This window comes from Populus euphratica, unplaced genomic scaffold, assembly GCF_000495115.2.
Source record: "Populus euphratica unplaced genomic scaffold, PopEup_1.0 scaffold1.1, whole genome shotgun sequence".
In the NCBI taxonomy this organism is placed as follows: domain Eukaryota; kingdom Viridiplantae; phylum Streptophyta; class Magnoliopsida; order Malpighiales; family Salicaceae; genus Populus; species Populus euphratica.
In genome coordinates, this window is record NW_011499845.1 from 4,331,568 (window position 1) to 4,352,159 (window position 20,592).

The 20,592-nt window shown below is 33.7% G+C and overlaps 3 protein-coding genes across 6 annotated transcripts; 2 read left to right on the plus strand and 1 right to left on the minus strand.

Annotated features, from left to right (window-relative positions):
- The first annotated feature begins 1,804 nt into the window (after positions 1 to 1,804).
- On the plus strand, positions 1,805 to 5,167 carry LOC105122560 (peptidyl-prolyl cis-trans isomerase CYP21-4). 4 transcript variants are annotated; one of them, XM_011021770.1, is made up of 8 exons: positions 1,805 to 1,925; positions 2,646 to 2,817; positions 2,942 to 2,981; positions 3,146 to 3,199; positions 3,749 to 3,834; positions 4,163 to 4,300; positions 4,388 to 4,535; positions 4,642 to 5,167. In XM_011021770.1, the coding sequence occupies exons 2-8, from the start codon at positions 2,666 to 2,668 to the stop codon at positions 4,726 to 4,728; spliced, it is 705 nt and encodes a 234-aa protein (XP_011020072.1). In that variant the 5' UTR covers positions 1,805 to 1,925; positions 2,646 to 2,665; the 3' UTR covers positions 4,729 to 5,167. The 4 variants fall into 4 exon arrangements, with proteins under 4 accessions (XP_011020072.1, XP_011020055.1, XP_011020081.1 ...); XM_011021753.1 differs by having other exon boundaries at positions 2,651 to 2,817; XM_011021779.1 differs by lacking the exon at positions 1,805 to 1,925 and adding an exon at positions 1,932 to 2,030.
- A 4,603-nt stretch (positions 5,168 to 9,770) lies between these two features.
- Positions 9,771 to 15,154, minus strand: ALDH22A1 (aldehyde dehydrogenase 22A1). Its single transcript, XM_011021791.1, has 14 exons — positions 14,686 to 15,154; positions 14,526 to 14,566; positions 14,192 to 14,296; positions 13,965 to 14,092; positions 13,544 to 13,666; positions 12,990 to 13,143; positions 12,651 to 12,754; positions 12,493 to 12,571; positions 12,067 to 12,162; positions 11,840 to 11,977; positions 11,348 to 11,563; positions 10,857 to 11,048; positions 10,280 to 10,423; positions 9,771 to 10,150 (listed from the first exon to the last, which is right to left on the minus strand). Exons 1-14 carry the CDS (start codon positions 14,795 to 14,797, stop codon positions 9,998 to 10,000), a joined length of 1,785 nt encoding a protein of 594 aa, XP_011020093.1. The 5' UTR covers positions 14,798 to 15,154; the 3' UTR covers positions 9,771 to 9,997.
- Positions 15,155 to 16,649: 1,495 nt separating this feature from the next.
- On the plus strand, positions 16,650 to 17,932 carry LOC105128139 (uncharacterized). The gene is made up of 3 exons (XM_011029669.1): positions 16,650 to 16,849; positions 16,920 to 17,403; positions 17,654 to 17,932. Exons 1-3 carry the CDS (start codon positions 16,650 to 16,652, stop codon positions 17,930 to 17,932), a joined length of 963 nt encoding a protein of 320 aa, XP_011027971.1.
- The last annotated feature ends 2,660 nt before the right edge of the window (positions 17,933 to 20,592 follow it).

Sequence of the window (20,592 nt, forward strand, 5' to 3'; positions counted from 1 at the left end):
CTAGCCACTTATCCTTCTCTCTTGAAAGTGCATGATTCCATCACTCCTAATGTGAATGTCAGTACTGTCTTATCATTCAGGGCGTCATGCAGAAGAGATTATAATAACTTTACAGTAAGTGAATAAAAAAATATCCATTAAAAAATAAATATGATAACGTCAACATAAAAAAATTATAATTGAAATTGTAAAATTGAGATAATTATATATAAAATACAAAGTTTATTTTCTAATTAGTTTTGTAATGCTTTATTATATTAGTAAAATAGTACCCGCTTTGGCTTATGAACTTTATTGATTTATTCTTGGTAGCTATATATAACTCCAAAACACATCTTACTTATCAAGATGAGCATACTCATGCAAGGAGCCCAGTGATTCCTTTAGCATTATCGGACAACTAGTGAGTCGGGTTTTGATATCAGTTATAATGCACCATACTTACATATGTATTTATAATTTTTTTCTACAATTTGGTGCTTTGAAATACAAGTAATTTTTATCGCATGCACAACGGGAGTAGATTCTAGCTTTTGTTCACTTTTTGATATCTAGTTCCAGGGAGTATATCCTTATATTTTGAAATATTAATATATTTATATAACCTAATTTGTAATAATTTGTATAAGTATTGTTTAAACTTGACTAGATGAACTCAACTATGAAAATTATATAATCATGTTCCATGTGTATATGTTTATCTTATCTATTGCTCTTTAATGATATTTGTTATTTAATATATGCGATAAATGTTATGGTTGCGATGATGATGATGTTTACAGGATTAAAATTTAGGATGATCGGGCCGTGATTGAGTTATGAGATGTGAGACATTATAAGTATAAATAGGATATTTGTTGATAATTTAGGATCTCTCAATATAAAAGAGACTGTCTGGAATTTCGATGGAAATTTCAAAAGATTTGTATATGAGAGCTATATATATAAAAAAAATTACTCGTATTTTTACACACCAAATCATAGAAAAATAACTATAAATGCATATGAAAATACGAGGCGTTACAAGTCTAATATTTCATGTTAAATAATAATAAAAAATAACCAAAGAAAGTAAAACAAAAATGATGCCAACAAAATTATTTTTTTATAGACCAAGCATTATTATTATTTTTTAAATAAAATTAGGTCCCGAAGCTCCACTAGAAGGAGGATATCATTCCTAGCGACACACCTAGCTTAGACGATGCTAGAGATTATAGTAGTAATTGTTTTTTATAATATTTTTTATTTAAAAATATATTAAAATAATATATTTTTTAGTTTTTAAAATATATTTTTAATATTAACATATTAAAATGATAAAAAATAAAATAAAATTAAATTAAAAAATTAAAAAAAATTCAAAACTGCACAGGAATTCAAGAAGCCAATTGACATTCCTGGTTATATATAATCCGTAGATGGAGAGTCATATGACCAAAAACCGGCTCTGTACAGAATCCGAGGACCATATAAATCTCTGTCTATTGTTTTCTTTTAAGAGAAAGACTCCAATCCGAGGACCATATCTTTGAGGTTTGAAGTTGGGCCAGAGGGTACAAACTACAGCCCATAGACACATATACTTGGGCTAGGCTCAAGTGATATTAAACCCGGACGGTCTAGATCATCTCCTCCACCTCTAAAATGTCACCATGACTGTAAACGTGTCCGGTACTCCACCTTGATTGATTCAATCATAACCGTCTGCTCCACCCCCACTATACAGTCAGTTTTCGAATCTACTCCTCACGTGGAACCCACCTGACCTTGAAACTTAACTAATTAATTACCATCGCGTGATAATCTATAATAATACAAATTCTACCAACTCGCAGGTCTCGATTATCTCCTTAAGCTGTAGAAAAGTCATTAACGTCACCGGCTGTCGCACGCTAAGAATTCCCAACTCTGTCAAAATTAAGGTACTGCCTCGCTAGTCTTCAAGCTACATGTACTGTGCGATTATTACTTTTTATGCTCTGATAGTCTCTGAAATGTTAGGGTTTCTATTCTTCCGAACTTTTTAGGTAAATTCTCTATCTGAACTGAAGTTCTAGTCTCTGAATTCTATTTTACTGAGCTGAAAATTACCTTTTTCGTTAGTTTGAGAGGAATTTGCTGTTTCTAATCTTGTTGTTCTGCACTTATTTAACATCAAAAAAAGATAAATGGCCACTTTGAACTGTTTTATCTGATTAACTGAACTTGCAAAACAAGTATTAGACACATTTTTTTTTTTATTGGATGTTGCATTCGGTAAGTGCATCATCGCGTCGATTGTTGGAATTTACTCTCGTGGAATGGATTTGAGTTTGGTATTTCTTGTAAAGGATGTTTATTTAATTGTATGTGTTGGTGGGGAAAACATATGTTTTAGATAAACACGAAAAACTTATAGAAGATATAGATGGTAAAGTTAGCTGTTCAGTCATTTTACGACCGGGTTTAGTTAGTTGAAGTACCTGTTCTTGCCATTGAAGTGATTTTTTATGGGTGTAAATGCAAGTTGATATATTTAATCAATTAAATGACGAGAAAGGAAAGTGGTGTTGTAGAGATTCTTACTATGGTTTCCATTTTACCTTGTAAATGCATGTTACAGTTACTGCTTGTGACATGGTTTATTTTGTTTGTGAAAGTAGTATAGTCAAGGTTACACTCCATGGCAAGGATAAAACCTCAGGCATTGCTAAATCAGAGCAAAAAGAAGAAAGGGCCGGCTCGAATCAGTGCCACTACTATATTTCTTTGTAACTTAGTTGTTCTGGTGATTATATTGTCCGTAGTTGCAACATATAGACATTGGTCACAAAGGTTTGCTGTCCCTCCCTTAATGGCACCTGTTGTTTTGTGGATAACTGTCATCAGTTTTCTCACGAGAATTTACTCATGGATCTTGTTGAGAAATGATTCTTTTGATTTAATCCATAATTTGCAGGTCAAAGAACCAACCAGGAAGTGGCCTGTCAACTTCTGAGGTATATAATAGGATTTCTTCTTCATCAGTTTTTTAATAAAAATTGTCTGGTAATTTCTTAGCATCTAGCAATTCAGGGATTCTCTGATAAATACAATCATAATTATGTTATTTTGTCGAAGTAAATCTGTAAATTTGAAGTTGATTCCATTTTATGTTACTTAGGATACTGCCGATTCATTTGCAGATTCAAAGAAGTATGATCTCCCTGGTTATGCTGTAAGTTGTTGAATTAGCTTGCTACCATTTTTATGTTGTGATTGTTGATTGTAGTTGAGGTGCTGATGTCATTTTATCTGTGTATTTGTTTGACAAGCAAAGTTAAATATCTATATAGAAGAGCCATTCATGCGTGGGTGTGAGTGGCCGGGTGAACACACTTGTGTTATTTAGAGACTACTAGTATAATAACAAGCTACACGGGAAATATAATACGTGTTTCATGGACAGTCTTCTTTCCTGAAGCATGATTAGATAAACCATGCATAAACTATAACAGACATTGGATATTAAAGTGGCCTGTCTCTGAATTGAAAAGTCTCTCCTGGTGAAGTTTAACTGGAGTCTTAAAACATATAATGTCTTTCTCACTGTTTCTGCTGAAATGCAACTGATTTATGACTTCTTCCCTTTCTTAACATCTTCGATTCTATCTTAATGGCTCTATCACTAATCCTTTGCATCACCTGCATAAAACCATATTTACATTGCTGTAATGTGATTGAAATCCCCTATACTTACTTGTCGTGATCTTTCGTTCATCTGTAGATTCTGAATACATCAAAAGGTTATATAACAGTAGAACTGTACAAAGATGGTTCTCCAATGATTGTGGACAAATTCCTTGACTTGTGGTAAGCAGCAACATATGTTGGGATTCTTTGATCTACATGTACTGTTTTGTTAAACTAAAACATGGTTTACATGCAATAACAAGAATGCATTGAATGTATTTGGCTGTTTTTTGAATTTTAAAAGGACAGTTGCTCTGAAGATCCATTCTATTTGCTTTAGATTTTTTTTTTTTTGTGATTTTGTCTAATAGCAGAAGACCAATTATTTGCTCAGTTTCTGATTTGGTTATGTAGTTATTATGATGCTCTTCTTTTCTTCTTCATTTTTATTTAGTTCTATATTCACTACTATTGTTTTTCTCTTAAATCTTCAAATTTGGTTTTGCAGTCAAAAGGGGTACTTCAAAGGGATGCCTTTCCATCACGTGATCAAGCATTATGTAATTCAAGCAGGGCATTCCCAAGGGCTTGGAGCTGCTGAAGATTGGACCACAAAAGGAAAGCTCCACAGTAGGCTTGCTACGAGGTTTTTTGCCTTGAAATTTTATGACTAGCGTTTTATGGAATTTGGCTCCTTGTTTCCGCGATGATAATTTATAATTGTGATAATCAGCCCAAAGCACGAGGCTTTTATGATTGGAACCTCAAAAACTATAGACAGCACAGGATTTGAGCTATTCATTACAACTGCACCCATTCCAGATTTAAATGACAAGATTTTGGTGTTTGGACGGGCTGTGAAGGGTGAGGATGTGGTGCAGGTACAAAGCATTTGCTTCATGATCTATTTGCTTCATGATCTATTTGCTCCTCTTCCTACCATCTGTATCATATTGGACCAACCATTTATCTGCAATGTTCCATCAGGAAATTGAAGAGGTGGACACAGATGAACATTATCGCCCCAAGTCTCCAGTAGCGATCATTGGCGTGACACTGAAACGTGAAATTTAAGTGCTATCAAATGGTTTTCGCAAGTGCTGTTTCTGCTTTCGGAGATGCTGCTTACTCAGTCATTTCTGTCAAGGTTTCTGGGTGCTACATCATCTCTTCATGCTTCTGTTTCAACTGTCCCCATGCAGACATCTTTCTCTAATTTAGAATTTTTTTGGAGGGGTGTCGAATTGACCCAACTTGTTTTGGGTTTTAAAGGGCTAATATTTGGATAGGAGAAAACACGTTCTGTTGATTCTATGTGTAACATGTCATGTTCCACATCTGGTTCTGTTATTGTTACCGACAGTTTGTACGTAACTGCTGTTGGTTGTATATGGACCATGAAAATGCCATTTCATCGTCTTCGAGATGGCATCCTTCTTGTCATCATGTTGTCTATGCTTGGATACAATGCAGTCACTTTCAGCCATGATATATTTTACACGGATTTCAAGCATTTCGTCTTCGTTCATGCTTGACATTTAAAACATTTGTAGCGTTTTAAACCATGCATGAGGAATATCCTCTCATCTCCCTTAGAAATTTAAACACGTGTTTTCAATCCTGAGATAGAATAGACAATTCAGAAAAATAGGGAAACGCTCTGCTCTCTTGAACCTCCCCCTCTTTTCGTGACCATAAGACTACAGTACGCGAAATTAACACGAATAGCATAAGCGTAAACACGTGAGCTTTATTTCACGAGTGTTTTATGACTTGTGTTTAGTTATATTTTAATTTAATATTTTGCGAGGAAAAATTATGAGAAACATATCCCTTGGACCAAAAAATCAAATCAAAATGAACAACAAGAAGAAAACTCATGAGATTATTTTTCATATTAAAATATTTTATTATTAATAATATTATTATTCTTTGGATGGTTAGAATTTTTTACTTTTAATATTATTGTTAGAGCATCTCTAATAAAAAAATACTATATTAAAGAGTTAAATGAAAAAAAAATAGCTTTTTAAATAGTATAAATATAAACTTTTTAATTATATGTATTCTAACAGTAAAAAACTATTTAAAAAAGTCAATTATATTTTAATATATTTTATGTTGAATTAATTTTAATATAATTATATAACTAATTTAGATATATTTTATGTTATAAAACTTTAAATATAGTTAAAAATTTGATGAGTGTTCAGATAGTAATAGTTTAAAACTAAACAGTAATAGTTTAAAGTCAAATAGTAATAATTGGAAAGCCAGACAATAACAATTGAAAATTAAACAATAACAGTTCAAAGTTAAACAATAATAATAAATTTTCATGTAAATATTATAAATAAAAATATAAAAAAATTAAGTGAGAAAATGAGTAGTTGGCCAACAATTATAAAAATAATCAATGATTAATAATTATTTATTTTTATCATTTTTACAAAAAAAATATAGAAATAACTCTTTATATAACACATAGATAAAATAACTATTTGTTTGCTTCACACATTAAAATAAAACAATAAAAACTAAAAATATAATTTTTAATATTTTATTTTTTATTTAGCTCTCTCCTTTGAGATGCTATTATTGCATCTCTTTGGATGATTACGATGTCTTTTAAGTAAACCATCCATATCCAATTCCAAACCAGTACTTCAAAACAAGAAATTTCTTCTTTTCACCCTCACTGAGCTTTTTATGTAGTATAAAGTACAAGTCTCGGAGGTTATTCTTTGAAATAACTACTCCCTTTGGACATAAATAAGTGCTGGGCCCAAAAACTGAAATTCGCTCTTCTCCCATTAAAAATATTAAGAACCCTTCACTGGTATCAACGAGTTAAACATCAATAGCTCAAGAGAAGACTCACTAATGGACATAGACAATCAAGAAGATCGGTTTCTTGCATTCATCGATCACGCCAGGTCCGTTTTATCTTCCATTGAAGACGAAGAAATTTACGATCCGAATGGAAACGGATCTGAGTAAATTATCAGGGTTTCGTTTAATAAATCATTATATCGTTGCAAGTTTTTGTTATTTAAGAGTTCATTAATCATTATAGAGTGATTGATTTTCTTTGAAGGCGTGGAAGCGAGCAAAGAAGAAGTGGATTGTCGAAGAATAGACATGAAATTAATTATGAATCGGTTGGAAAGGAAACACAGGAGAAATAAGTAAGCAAAAACTACGATTATTGATTCTGTTTATGAGAAGAATTTCTTGTCTTTAAATAGTGTCTTGGAAGCTGTTATTGTCGATGCTTTTGTTATACGTGATGGTGATATAAAATTAAAACGTTGCGTGTTTGGTAATTAGTTGATTCGTATGCTTGCTTTGGGGGATTTTTGGAGCTCGAACACTATCGTCCTTTATCTACATCGTAGATGAGAATGTTCAAAATATAGTCCCTTATCTTCGTTAGTTTCAGTTGAAACTCATTAGCAGATGTGTATTAGGTGGATGGATTTCTGTGGTTTCTATTCCATTCTGGTGTGTGTTGTCTTTCAAGAATCTCTTTTAACGATTGTTTACTTCACTTGCAGCCTTGAAGCTACTTGGAATGAGAATGCAGCAGCCAGCAAGGGCTTTCTTCATAAACCTTAGTTTCTTGCCTGCATTGCTGACCTCATCTTGTCTTCACAAGTTATCTTGCCTCTCTGATCTATACAGTGAAGCTAGCTGACTTGTGTAGGTTCTTACTTTACAGGCTTGGATCGGCTATTTTTGAATAAATCCCTTTTACTTTCATTTCTATATGCTTTCCGTTGTCTATTCTATGGTGATTCAGTCAATCGATTTTTTCTCTTAAAAGTAAAAAAGATGGTTTGCATGACTTTGATTTCCTAGATATGACCGCAACGCACTATAAATTGCTGGCTAAAATGTGGAAGGGTTACAAGATGCAATCATTTGCATGATTCTGGATGATTGAGTCAATCTACGTTCTCTCTTAAAAGTAAGAAAGATAGTTTGCATGACTTTGATTTCCCAGATATGATCGCATCGTACTATAAGTTGCTTGCTCAAATGTGGAAGGGGGTACAGGAAGCAAAATGTCATGGTGGTAAAATGGTAATGGCATGCATTTTAGTGACAAAGCATCTCCTAAACCTATTTCAAATTTTATGCGATCATTAGCAATACATATTGAATGAATGGACAGTGCTTATGCGTTCTTGTGCTAATAATCCTTTTACTTATTTTTCAACAAACATGTTAATGGATTTGTCAATTTCAGCTTGACCAAGGTGATCAATGTCATGCGAACACAAAGATTTTCACGCTCTCATTGTGGACATGTTTTTAACAAGATGCCTGGTGGGGAGGTCGAATGCAGCCTCTAATTGTGATGCTGAGGTCGCGCGCATATTCCACCTAAAAATCACTTTTGCAGACGAGACTGGAAAAATGTTTAGCTTGGTTTGTCGGTCAAACTGCCAGAGAGTTGCTGCAGATATCCCCTGGTGAATTCTATGATCCCTGACATAAGAACTATGCTCAAAGATTTATTTTATACAACACAAGCTTCTATTTTGTCTTTTTATTTAATGTATATTTGGTTGTGTAGTTGTTTTTATATTTGAAGTAACCGGAGCAACTCAACGGTTTGACAATATTTCAATAACAAACTTATATTAATAGGATGTATTATTTATTGTGGTATGATCATAAGTTTCTTGAGTTGGAAAACTAAACAACGAAGCATGTATCACTTTTCATAGATTTTCTTTCATGAATAGTGGAGCATGCTCATTATTTCAGTTGAATTGGTTCAGTACATTAAACCGGATTTAATTTAACAAAATAAAAAATATTTTTAATTTTTAATTGTGTTTTATTCAAAAAACTATTATTAAATATTATTCAATGATACTATATAAATTAGATGGAGATTGCTTGATAATGTAATATTTATAGAATTTGATCGCAATCCTAATTTTATTCCTGATTATATTTTACCTATGTTGTTGGGTTCTTAAAAAATTTAATGGAATAATAAAAAATATTTTATATAAATTATTATTTATTTTATGATATAATAGTAATAGTAAAATATAGAATATTTAAATTAAAAATCATTAATATTAATATATATTTTTTAAAATTATTTTATAATCTCAATTTCAAAAGTATTTTTAACTAAATATATTAAATTATTTTTTAATTTTAATTTTAATCACAGTTTTGATTAAATATATATTTTTTTAAACTAAACTTAATTAAAAATATTTTTTATAAAATAATATTTCATGAGGTTTTGATGATGTCAACACAAATTCCTTTGTAAGTACACATACTAGGTATGCCCATTTACATCCACGCATGTATGTATAGATTGAGAATGGTGCTGCTTTGAACATCGATAAATATAAAAAAAAAAAACTGCCAATCAATTTGCTGCAATTCATTGTTGTCGAATTTGCTGTTCCAAGGTTGGTGTTAGACATCCATTTTCCATGGCTCTTTGAGCATGGAACGGTACGTCATTGCTGCGAGCCAGGTGCGGAAGGGTGGTAAATTCGTTGTTCTTTCATTATTTTATTTTTGAGAGCATCATTTCTGCTGCCAAAGGATCTACTTCCACGTGTCTACTTTGGACGAAAGGCGGGAAAGAAGCCGTGCTTTAAAACGGATGCTGAGCGCGGCTGCTCTCCCATCATCATCAACGCTGGTGTTATTAATAAACTGTTTGTTTTTATAAAAAAAAAATATTCATTTTTCTATTTTAATTTATTATTTTTTTCTATTTTAAGATTATTTTAATATATTTTTAAATAAAATTCAAATACAACGTTATTTTTGTTGAGGACGCATATTGACTGGGCTTTGACTTCAGAAATGCTGACATCCAGCCTGTTCCTTAATTGAGACCTGATTTACAAAATTTCCTTCAGCTATTCCCAATCCACGATTCAAACAGGAAAGTAACACTACCGACAGCAAAAGCAACTCGTAATACTGTTTTCCCTATCAGAGCAGCATAAAAGGCACCAATCAGGATTGTTTATGAAACATGTCCCCTTGCTTTATAAGGGAAAAAAGGGAATCGAAAGAGCTGGTATTTGTCAGTATAAACAAAATACGAGTTACGTGAGTCGATCTGAATCAATTCTTCTGCTTTCTCTTGTTAACAAAGTTTAGCATAACAAAGTAACGAGTTTCTTCATGAAAATGAGATGGAACTGCATTTTGATTTCCAAATCAAATAGAAGTTCTGGATTAAGGATTCTTGATACTCGCAATTATGAACAATGGGGAGTCAAGTTCACAAAAGATCATCCGTGTTGGTGAAACAGATGAACAAGTCCCCATTCTTCAAGGATCTCCCTTACTCATTTCTACTCTTACTGTTGCTGGAGTTTTGTTCTGATAGGATCTTCAAAACATTGACCAGCGCTCGCAGCCTATCCTGTATGTTCAAGCCATAGAGTACTTCTACAAGAGACTGCTGGAACTCGAAGCCGTTCTCCCCAACAGGATACTATTACAGGCAAGAGTCGGTATGAGTAATGGCAGCAAATTATGATTGTGCAAGTTAATGCTTTCTTCCCCTTAGTTCAAGAAACAAAACAGAACCAAATGAGAAAAATGTAGGGTTTTTAAAGCCAACCTGGATAGGCTTTGGTATCTTGGTTTTAATGTATGGCCACCACCTATCTTCCACAACTGATTTCACAAGACAGCAAGCCCGCAATCCTTCCACACCAGCAAATCTGCCAAATCCACTGTCCTTCACACCACCAAATGGCAGGGACTGAAAACATCAAAAGGCATCAGTTAGAACTAAGACTGAAGAAAAATAAACTGAGAGTCATGCCACAAACAGATATGAAAGGATCAACTGCTCAATTTATTAGTTACTAGAGAGAATATAAACGGTAGTAAAACCATAAAGCCATGCTTTAGTTTCAAAACAAAATATGTTATTTTCTCTGACTTCATCTAAAAGCAGAAACAGCATCACAAACAAATATTATTGCTTCATTTTATATCTGTTCAGTGAATAACTTATCCAATGGCAGCGTTGGTTTAGGAAAACTAGGTGAGCTACAAGGCAACTTTTCACCCAGTCACCTTCAAGTATGAGTTTTTCCATCAAAATTTTAAAAAGAAAAAAAGTTTACATCCACTGGATTTACTTGATGCAAAATGCAGAATCATACACTTGGCACTTGAAATAGAAATACCTGACACATGTAAGTCGTTGCAAAGTCATTAACTGCAGCAACTCCACAATGTATCTGAGAAGCAATCTCTCTAGCTCGGCGCTGACTACCCGAAAAAACAGCGCAGCCAAGCCCATATCTTGAGTCATTTGCAAGTTTGACAGCCTCTTCATCAGTACTAAATTTCATTATTGGCATAATTGGTCCAAAAGTCTGCATGTCATTCAAGTTTTCATGGATTATGAAGGCATTCAATGAATAGAAACAAGAAGCCATAAATGTTTAACCAACACAAATAACATACATGCTCCACATACAATGCTACTGAATCTGACCCATGTTTTCTATAAGATGTCATAACATACTCACAAGAATTAAAGTCGAGCAGAAAGCAAATCAATAAAATTGTGTCATTTATGATTCTCAAAAAATCATCCTAACACAAAATTTTCCTTCCATGTTAAAAAATTATGTCCAATGTGAAAATGAGTGAAAAAAGAGAGTCCTGCTACCTCTTCTTGCATCAGTTTCATTGTGTGGTTAACATTTACAAGCACAGTGGGAGGGTAGAACTGATCAACTGCACCTTCACCCAGATGGCCAAAACTTCCACGAACAACAATTTCTGCTCCTTTCTCTAAGGCATCATTTACGAGGATTTGGAGCTTATCAGAATGCTCTTGCAAGCATATTGCACCCATATCATACCTACCAGTGAGGGGTGGTCCCTGCAAACAAGTAGCAGAAAAGCAGCAAAAAATGACTTTAATCCTTGGGTTGTGAGTTTGTTCTTAAAAGAGTAAAATCTTGATAATCTTGCTAATAAAATTACAACAAATACAAAGATACAAGAAGATATACATGATCGAACACAAGAATATAGTGTTTGTTTTCTTTATGGATACAGAAGTCAAATGATCAGTGGGTAAATTCTAGGGAGAAAATTGCAAATATCATGAAAACAGATACCTATGAATAAAGCAAGTCAGAACAGACATACTTACAACTGAAACAGATTTAACAATTTTAGTTACTTCACTGACAAATGAAGAATAGATGTCCCTATGAACATAGAACCTCTCAGCCCCAGCACAATTCTGCCCACTTGATTGAAGAACAGCCCTGACAGCAATTTGTGCAACCTACATTAAGTGGAACATTGAGTTGTTGCCAAGGAATTGTTCAGGCATATTATGCATCAGAAATCAGAACAGGTACAAAGGATTTGTACATGAGAGACGTCTGCATCTTCACACACAATAAATGGATCTTTTCCACCAAGCTCAAGTGTTACCGGTATAAGTGTGTCAGAAGCATTTCTCATTATCTGCAATAAAGTAAACCTTTCAGTCTATAAGCAATGAAAAATACGTATGCAGCACAGTTGTGGCTTTACTTCACTTTTTACCTAGAACAAATAATACATGGCAGGGCATGTGCAGAAATATGATTTAAAAAAGGCACAAAATGTGCAAAAACTACTAAATTAAACTGCTGTTGGGAATAAATTATCAGCAAAACAAAAGGGAAAGGAAAAGAGCTTACTGCATCTGCCAATATTCCATCAAGTATGGATCACATATGATGAAGTGAAGTGCTACAATAAAAGTAAATGAAAACCAAAGAAAATCCATTCTGTTAGCCATGAAAATCATACCATCTTACCCACACCAGGTGATCCAACAAATATGATTTTATCAACTGATGACACTAGTGCTTCTCCTGTTTCAGCAAACCTATCGAGATAGCTTCGATCATTGGCAAATAAAAGTATTACACATATTTTAGTGCAAACATCTAAACAGAAATGAATACCCTGTGATTACATCAACCAGATTTTCAGGAGCTCCCACAGCAGCAAGAGCTGCTTGAATTATTCTGAAATAGAACAATCCAGACCAGCTTGCATTTTCTGAAACCTGCAATTGCAAGCATATAGTTCTCTGTCAGCTCAGTGGTTACTAAAAGCCCAGAAAACCTCTCAGGTTAAATATATGGGCACATGTAACAACAAGTAATATGGATATAGAGCATTCAACAATGACATCCCAATACTGAAATGCGATAAATGACATTACAGATGGAGGTGCATCAATAGGTAACAAAAGCACTAAATGCAAATCCAAATAACTTAGTCATTGCAGCATGAAGTACCTTGATCACAATGCTATTCCCTGAAAAGACTGCCGCCAGCATTGGATTGAAGATATTATGGAAGGGATAGTTCCATGAAACTATGGCACCAATAACACCAAGAGGGTGAAACTCAACCCTAGATTTTTTGTAAAACATTGCTCTCCCAGAACATCTACAAAGATTAGAAGGTTAAGAGGGCAAAGGTGTGTAGTACTTAAGGTAACCAATGTCAGTAATCAAGACAGTTTACAAATAAAGTTGGTAAAGGTGTGTAGTACTTAAGGTAACCTATGTCAGTAATCGAGACAGTTTACAAATAAAGTTGGTAAAAATTTGGATTCAAGCCACGACAAGTTTGTAAGTCACATGTTTCTGTCAAATAATATGTGCCAACCATTTAAATAAGAAATCATCAGAAATGCAGTGCGGAAAATAAATTTTTACACAAATCCCTAAGGATTCATCATGTCTTCTTATGCAATAAAGAGAGATTATAAAAAATAATTCAAAAATGATAAGAAGTATATAAAAAAACAAAAGAAAAGAAAAGAAAAAAAGAAGGTAATAGGTACCGGTATTCAGGCTTTAGCCACTTCTCACCCTCTGAAAGAAGCCAAGTGATCTTCTCACATGTTGTCATTATTTCTCCTAAAGAAGCATCTACCATTGTCTTTCCAGTATCACGTGAAGATACTCTGATCAAAATAGCACATGACCAATCCTTAACTAACAGAGCAGCACTAAATGAGATGCAAAACAGAGAATTCATTTACACAGAACGCCTTGCATCCCCAACCCAATCAGCCTCCCAGTGAAGAAAATAACTAAGAAATGGGTTGTTTCAAACCAAGGTCCCCTGGGACCTTAAGCATAGCAACATTTAAATGCTTGTCTGGTATTTTAATGTCAATAAATGTCACTGTGGTGTCAAACTGCTAATGATTAAGATCATTAATAATGGTTTCATAAAAATGGTGACTCCACCATCCTTACTCGCATATAAGCTCTTGATGTTCAATAATGTACTTGAGAAGAATCCGCAGAAACTGTCGTCTTTGCTTGAAGCTGCTTTCTGCCCATATTTTCTGAGCCTTCCTCGCCTGTGCCACTCGGTCATGGACCTGCAACCATACATTTCAACAGTATTTTTAGCCACAAATTTCACAAGATCATACATACCTAGATGCATGTATAATAAGCATGTGTATATCTTCTCTAACCTCAGCAAGCGACAATGCAGGGAAATATCCCAAGTATTTCATCGTCGCAGGCTCATAACACTGAACCTTTTTATCCGACTGCTGTGCCCTTCCTCTCGGAGGAATCTGGATCAAAACTCAATAGATTAAATTCAATTGAAGAAATGAAACTATTCAAAATAAAAAAGAAATATAAACATTGCAAGCATTAGTAAAGATTGAAATATCGCAGCCCATACATTAGATTCCATGCACAAATAAATGAATAATTAATTAATTAAAAAGCCATTTTGATTTCCACATAAATGCAAAAGATAGATAAAATAAAAGATTCAAAACGAAAAAAGAAACTGACATAGATGAAGCTGTTCTCTTGCGTTTGATTGCCCTCCGTGACTGCCGCAGATTTTAACAGACAGACAGCAAAAAAAAATAAAAAATAATAATAATTAATAAACTGACTATCATAAACAGAGACACAATCAATGATACGTAATCAAGCGTAAATTAGTAACCGTCAGAGGCATCGACGTCGATTGAAGGCACATTGAAAGGAATGAGCATTAACAAGAAACGACAGATCGCGTAAGCGGATGCAGCAACTATCAATGGCCACCAAAACGCCATTTCTTGTTGCTAAAAGTTGAAGGTCTCTCTTCTAGGGTTTTTTTTATCTATAGATCTAGTTGACGAAGAATCGAATTTTGAATCCAAAATGCTTTGTTTTTTGTCGAGAACTGCTGCTGTGCTATAAGAGAGTGTTTTTTGGTTTTCTTGAGAATGGCCGCAGTTATTGGGGAATTATAATCAAAATTAAAATGAAATTAAAACAACCAACCAAACAAAAACTTAAGGGGAAAAAAAAAGCGCTAAAATACAGTCTTCCATTCACTTCATCAAAAGCTTTGGAATTTGGATTCCTTTACTTGCTTTCTGGAGTTGTAATTTAGAGGGAGTGTAGGGGTAGTCTTCTTTTTGTTGCAGTGTTATTTATGCCACGTAGCTCCCCAACACATGTAATACCTATGATTTTTTTTATGATAATATATAAATTGTTTTCTTAGACATAAGTGGAGATTATTTGCTTTTATATTTGAAATTATTTTAAAAAAAATTAATTTTTATTTAAATTTTTTTATTTTAATGTTTTTAGATTATTTTAATATACTAATATAAAAAATAATTTTAAAAAATAAAAAATAATTTTAAAAACATCTTAAATAACAGCAACTATTATAATCCAAACAAAACCTTGATAGTGTTGAATTGCAAGTTTCGACCAGCGGAGAATTCTCCTTCGCAAGGTGCGTGGGATTTGCATAATGATCTATTTCCTGGTATTAAAATCATGCGATGCGTTCAAAGTAAAAAATGAATTCCAAAATTTAAGTTCTTGTTATGCTTTTTTTTTTTTTAACAATTCTACTCAATTATGGAAACTCAATTTTTTTTTTTTTTTAACAATTCTACTCAATTATGGAAACTCAATTTATTTTATTTTATTTTGCAAATTGAATGCATTGAATATGTGGTTATCTATTATATGAAAATTATCAGATCCAAATTGCATGCATTGAGTATGGAGCTGTTGGGTTTTTTACATTTATTAGATCCAACTGCTTGTCTGTTGGGATAATGTTTTAATTCCAAGTTTTTTAAAATTTTATTTTTTATTTTAAATTAATTGTTTTAAATAAAAAACAATATGGATGTCTTGCTGAATGCATAATTGCTAATCGATTACTGAAATGGTTTCTATATTTAATAATTTTCAGGGATGAAATACAACATCTTAACTCTTAAGAAGAACCTGTAGTCTAGTGGTACATATATAGCAGATACAGAGCCGGGATCAAATCCCGGCTGGTGCATCCCTTCTGAGCAGTGAAGAAATTTGAACTCAACGTGATGACAGGGTCTATAACTTTCGCCTGATCCTCTTGGGACTAAAGCGAGTGCTTCTGAGCTCTTTAGTTTATTCTGTTCAGTTTTTCATTTCTAGTACCTGAATAATGAGTAGTAATTCAAGGAGACCTCTTTTTATGGCCACGTAACTCTCGCTTCTTTTGGACAGGTTTCTGCAATGTACAGCTACTAGATTCTTGAATTTGCTCCCAGGCAATCAGGTTAACCTTTACTTTGAATAAAGCTATACGCTTTCGGCAACAGTTTCCAGGATGCCTTTCAATTTGGAATGCAAACCCAATAATCTATTCCTTTCGTTCACCAACTCATCTTGGATTCTTTTACAAATACATATGTATGTATTAGGGCATGCACCTTGCTGTGGAGTACTTTGTCAGAGAACTCCCGACTCCTTTGAAGAAGAAGCTGACCTTGCGATCTTAGGGTGTTTGCTCAGTCATTACCGGAATAAACAAGCGAACTTTATTTTAGAAGAAAACTAAGCCAAAACTTGAAAACCTGGATTGTTTCTAAGATCCAGATCTCTTTTTGAGTATCTTAATGTGATTAGCCAATGTTACATGAAGAACAAAAATTCCTGTTACTTGTCAAGAGACCGATAATCTCATTAGTTGTAGACGATCCAGCACTGGTTCAGCATTTTCACAGTGCTGCTAATGCAGGTTGCTTAGAGTTCATTTATTTGATTATGGAAATTTCCAATTCACCTGCATGGCAGACGCCAAACGAAGACCATATTTCAATTGACATCAGGCATGGCGACAATCTTGTAACTTCGATCAGAAGCAAAATGCAAACCATTTCTTCTTCGCACCATCTGCAGGGTCAAGGAAAGCCTTCGCAATGCAAACGAGAAGGCATTCATCCCTGACAAAGTTTCAATTGGTCCATACCGCCATGGCAAGCGAGGATTGGAAGCCATGGAACAGCACAAGTGGCGCTACGTTCATGCACTCCTCAACCGAAGGCCAAACCTGGAAGCATCCCTCGATGATTGTCTCACGGCCTTAAGGAGGTGGAACATAGAGCATGCATGCTGTGAAGAAGAGAGCAGCTTCGCAACTGATGAATTCCTGCAAATGATGTTAGTCGATGGCTGTTTCAGCTTTGAAATGTTCCTCAAGTACTCTACATTGAGTTTAAGACGCCGCAATGATCCTGTATTCACCACTCCTGGAATGCTCTTCGATTTGAGATCCAACAGGATGTTATTAGAAAACCAAATTCCATTGTTCATTCTTCTAAGACTATATGAAGTGGTTCAATTCCTAAACAATGCACTCATTTCCTCACCGAGCTTGCCTTCCGTTTGTTCAAGTACATGATTCCAAGAGATCCACGAATCCATCAGCAGAAATTTAAACAGGAAGGCATGCAACCATACACTCCACTAATTAATTAACCAGTAAAATCAGAAACATTTACGTTGCGCAACAGAACTCCAAGCTGCAGGAATTAATTAGGATCAAGGGGGCCAGAACGGAGAACTTACTGGACAGAGTTTGTCAGCGGAGTCCTTGTAATCCCACCTGTGATAATACATTAATTAATACACAGAAAGTCTCTTCAGGAATCTCATTGCACGTACTGGAGCATTTTTCAAGTGATACTGTGCAAAACATAACCTCCTACGTTTTTTTCATGAAAAACCTATTTAGCAGTGACAAAGATGTGAAGTTACTTCAACAAAGAAACATTCTAACCAACTATGATTCCACTGAGAAAGAGGTTGCCAGACTGTTTAAGAAGCTATTTGAGGAGGTGAATTTGAACGAATCTTCTTATGATGGGCTGTTTGACCAAGTGGAGGAGCATAAAGGCACCAGGACGACTTAGCATCTATTGTCTAAGAAAATGAAGTGAAGTTATCGTTGAAATCCCATGTTACGTTTGGTTCTTTTGTTGTTTCAATTTCGGCCCTTTGTCTCTCCCATGTTGGAACCTTATTTTCTGCACTTACTTTTGTTCTTCAGCGTTTTTAGGACGCCTTGAGCTTCCCTATTTCTTCATTACAAATCATTAAAACCCGTAACCATGAGAGAATTAAATGACATGTTAAATGGGTTTAGTGGATTTTAGTTTTGATGCGGGAATATACAGTGATAATAACGTTAAAGGGCTAGCTGTTTGTTGTTGTTTTTTTATGGTAAAGTGCTTTTTGAAAAAACATGATTTTTTTAAAAATATTTTTTAATTCTTAAATGATATATTAATGTATAAAATAAATTTTACAAAATAAAAAAATATTATTTTAATATATTTATAAAAAAATCATTTTAAACGGCAATAATCAAATCAACTTCAAGACTGGTGGATTAGAGCCTCAACAGTGGCTCCCCCCGCAGCATTTGCGACGCGCTGCCCCTGAATGTAAAGGAGGCACTTTACCAGTTGATTTGTTTATTTGCCGACCAGGGGTGAAAGGTAGAGTTTATTATAAAACATAGTAATAGGGAATTACTCTTAGCACAGGACCCTAGACCCTAGTTCATGGCCGGTGGGCACCCACCATAATGGATATTTTGCTACTTAAAATGACTAAAATACCCACCATCTGCTTTTTAGTCCACCGCCTCTCTAAATTCGTTTGCCACCGACATGTGAAAAGGTAGTGGTTTTTTTTATAACTACGTGTGTTTTGTTTTTTTTGTTTTTAATATTTGTGATGAATTGGGAAGCATCATAAGCGCGATGATAAAATTTATTTTTTAAAATATTTTTTATTTTAAAATAATATTTTTTATTTTTTCTAAATTTATTTTTAACATTCATCAAAATTATACAAAAACACTAAAAAAATTATTCAAAATTAAAAAAATTATTTTTTAAAATACAAATTAAACTATAATATCACATAAAACCTTAATAAATATTTGATATTGTATTTTGAAGTGCATTTCAGTATATTTTTTAAATAAATATGTATGTCTTAAAAAAAACTCATCAAATAATGCTTCAGGTTTTGGTATGTACCATAGGTAGATGGATGCCTCATTTTTAGTTAAATTATTATTTCGTGATCTTCAAAGTATCATAGAACTTAAGAGGTTAGAAGAGAAAAAAGAAAAAATAAAATAACAAAAGCAGATAAGGAGAGAATGTGTCGGTAAGATGGCAAAATAGACTGTAAATCAGAAAGGAGAATTTACTTATGAAAATTTATTTTTTTTTATTTTTAGATTAATTATTTCATATTATTTTAATTACTAAAATTAAAATAATATTTTATAGTACAAATATTTTTATAAATTTTATCAAGTCAAGACAGAAAATTAAGATGAAAGAAAGAAAAAACTATGTTTTTTTAATAATAAAACTAATATTTTTTTATATAGATTATGTCTTTTTATATATAATTAAAAAAATAATTATTTTTTAATTATTTTTTTAATAAATTAAATTAGATCTATTTATTAGAAATAAATCACGGCTAATCCAATAACCAATAAAGACGACAGTGGATGCTTTTTTTTTTTCTTCTCTGGCTTGTCGTGAGATCTCTAATGCGAGTGGCATAGAAAGATATGGAGATATATATTGCGCGTTCACCTGTAGCAACAAACGTTGTTCATCCGTACAATAATTGAGGCCCCTTGGCTACACCGCATGACTTCATCCGGACATGGAATTGTTTTTCTGTTTCTTGCAGAGCCATCTTGGGTCGTCTGAGCAAAAATGCAGTGAATAATGGATCCTGCCCTATTACGGTTGTCAAGCATTCGGACCATGAACACTGAACCCGTGTACTTTCGCAGAGCCAGCTTGGGTGGTGTGAGCTTGGATTTTTTCTTTCTTTTTGCTTAAGCTCTTGAATTTGTTTGGCACGTTAAGTTATGTTGTATCAAATAAATCTGCTGTTTCTAGTTATTATTATATGTCCAACTGTGGCTAAGCTGACAACTCTACATAAATGAAGTGCAATTTCCCAATACGTGACAGTGCAGTAGCCCATCCACTATGTCAGCAATGAGGTTGATGAGGAAATATTTTTCTCGGAATGCTTAAAGTGAACATTATCATACTCGGAATAAATAAAATGATGATTAACATCTCCGGCCGCTAGTACCCAGAGAGGATCGCTTCAAGTTTGTTCTCATCGCTTAAAGTGAACATTTTCATACTTTCTGGCCCGTCTCAACCTTGGATAAGTTTACTTTTCTGTAGAGCTTCATCCCAGCCTCGTTACGTTCTGTGTACATGGGGTTTAAAAAGAGTTAAAAGAAACTCATTATACCTTCTTGCTCGTCATTTTATTCATGCCTTAAAATCCTACGATTCTCATCTGCATGCCGTCGTATTCTCATGGCTAATTGGTTAAATGATCCCATAAACTTTTGATCAAACCCGACTAGATCCATAAACTTTCAATTTTATGATTTTGGTCTCTCAAACAAACACGTTATATTTATCACTTGACCTGTACATGACCCAGACTTCTCCGCGTAAAAACAATTCCACTGATCACATCATTTCCTTCCAAAGACTCCATGAACTAA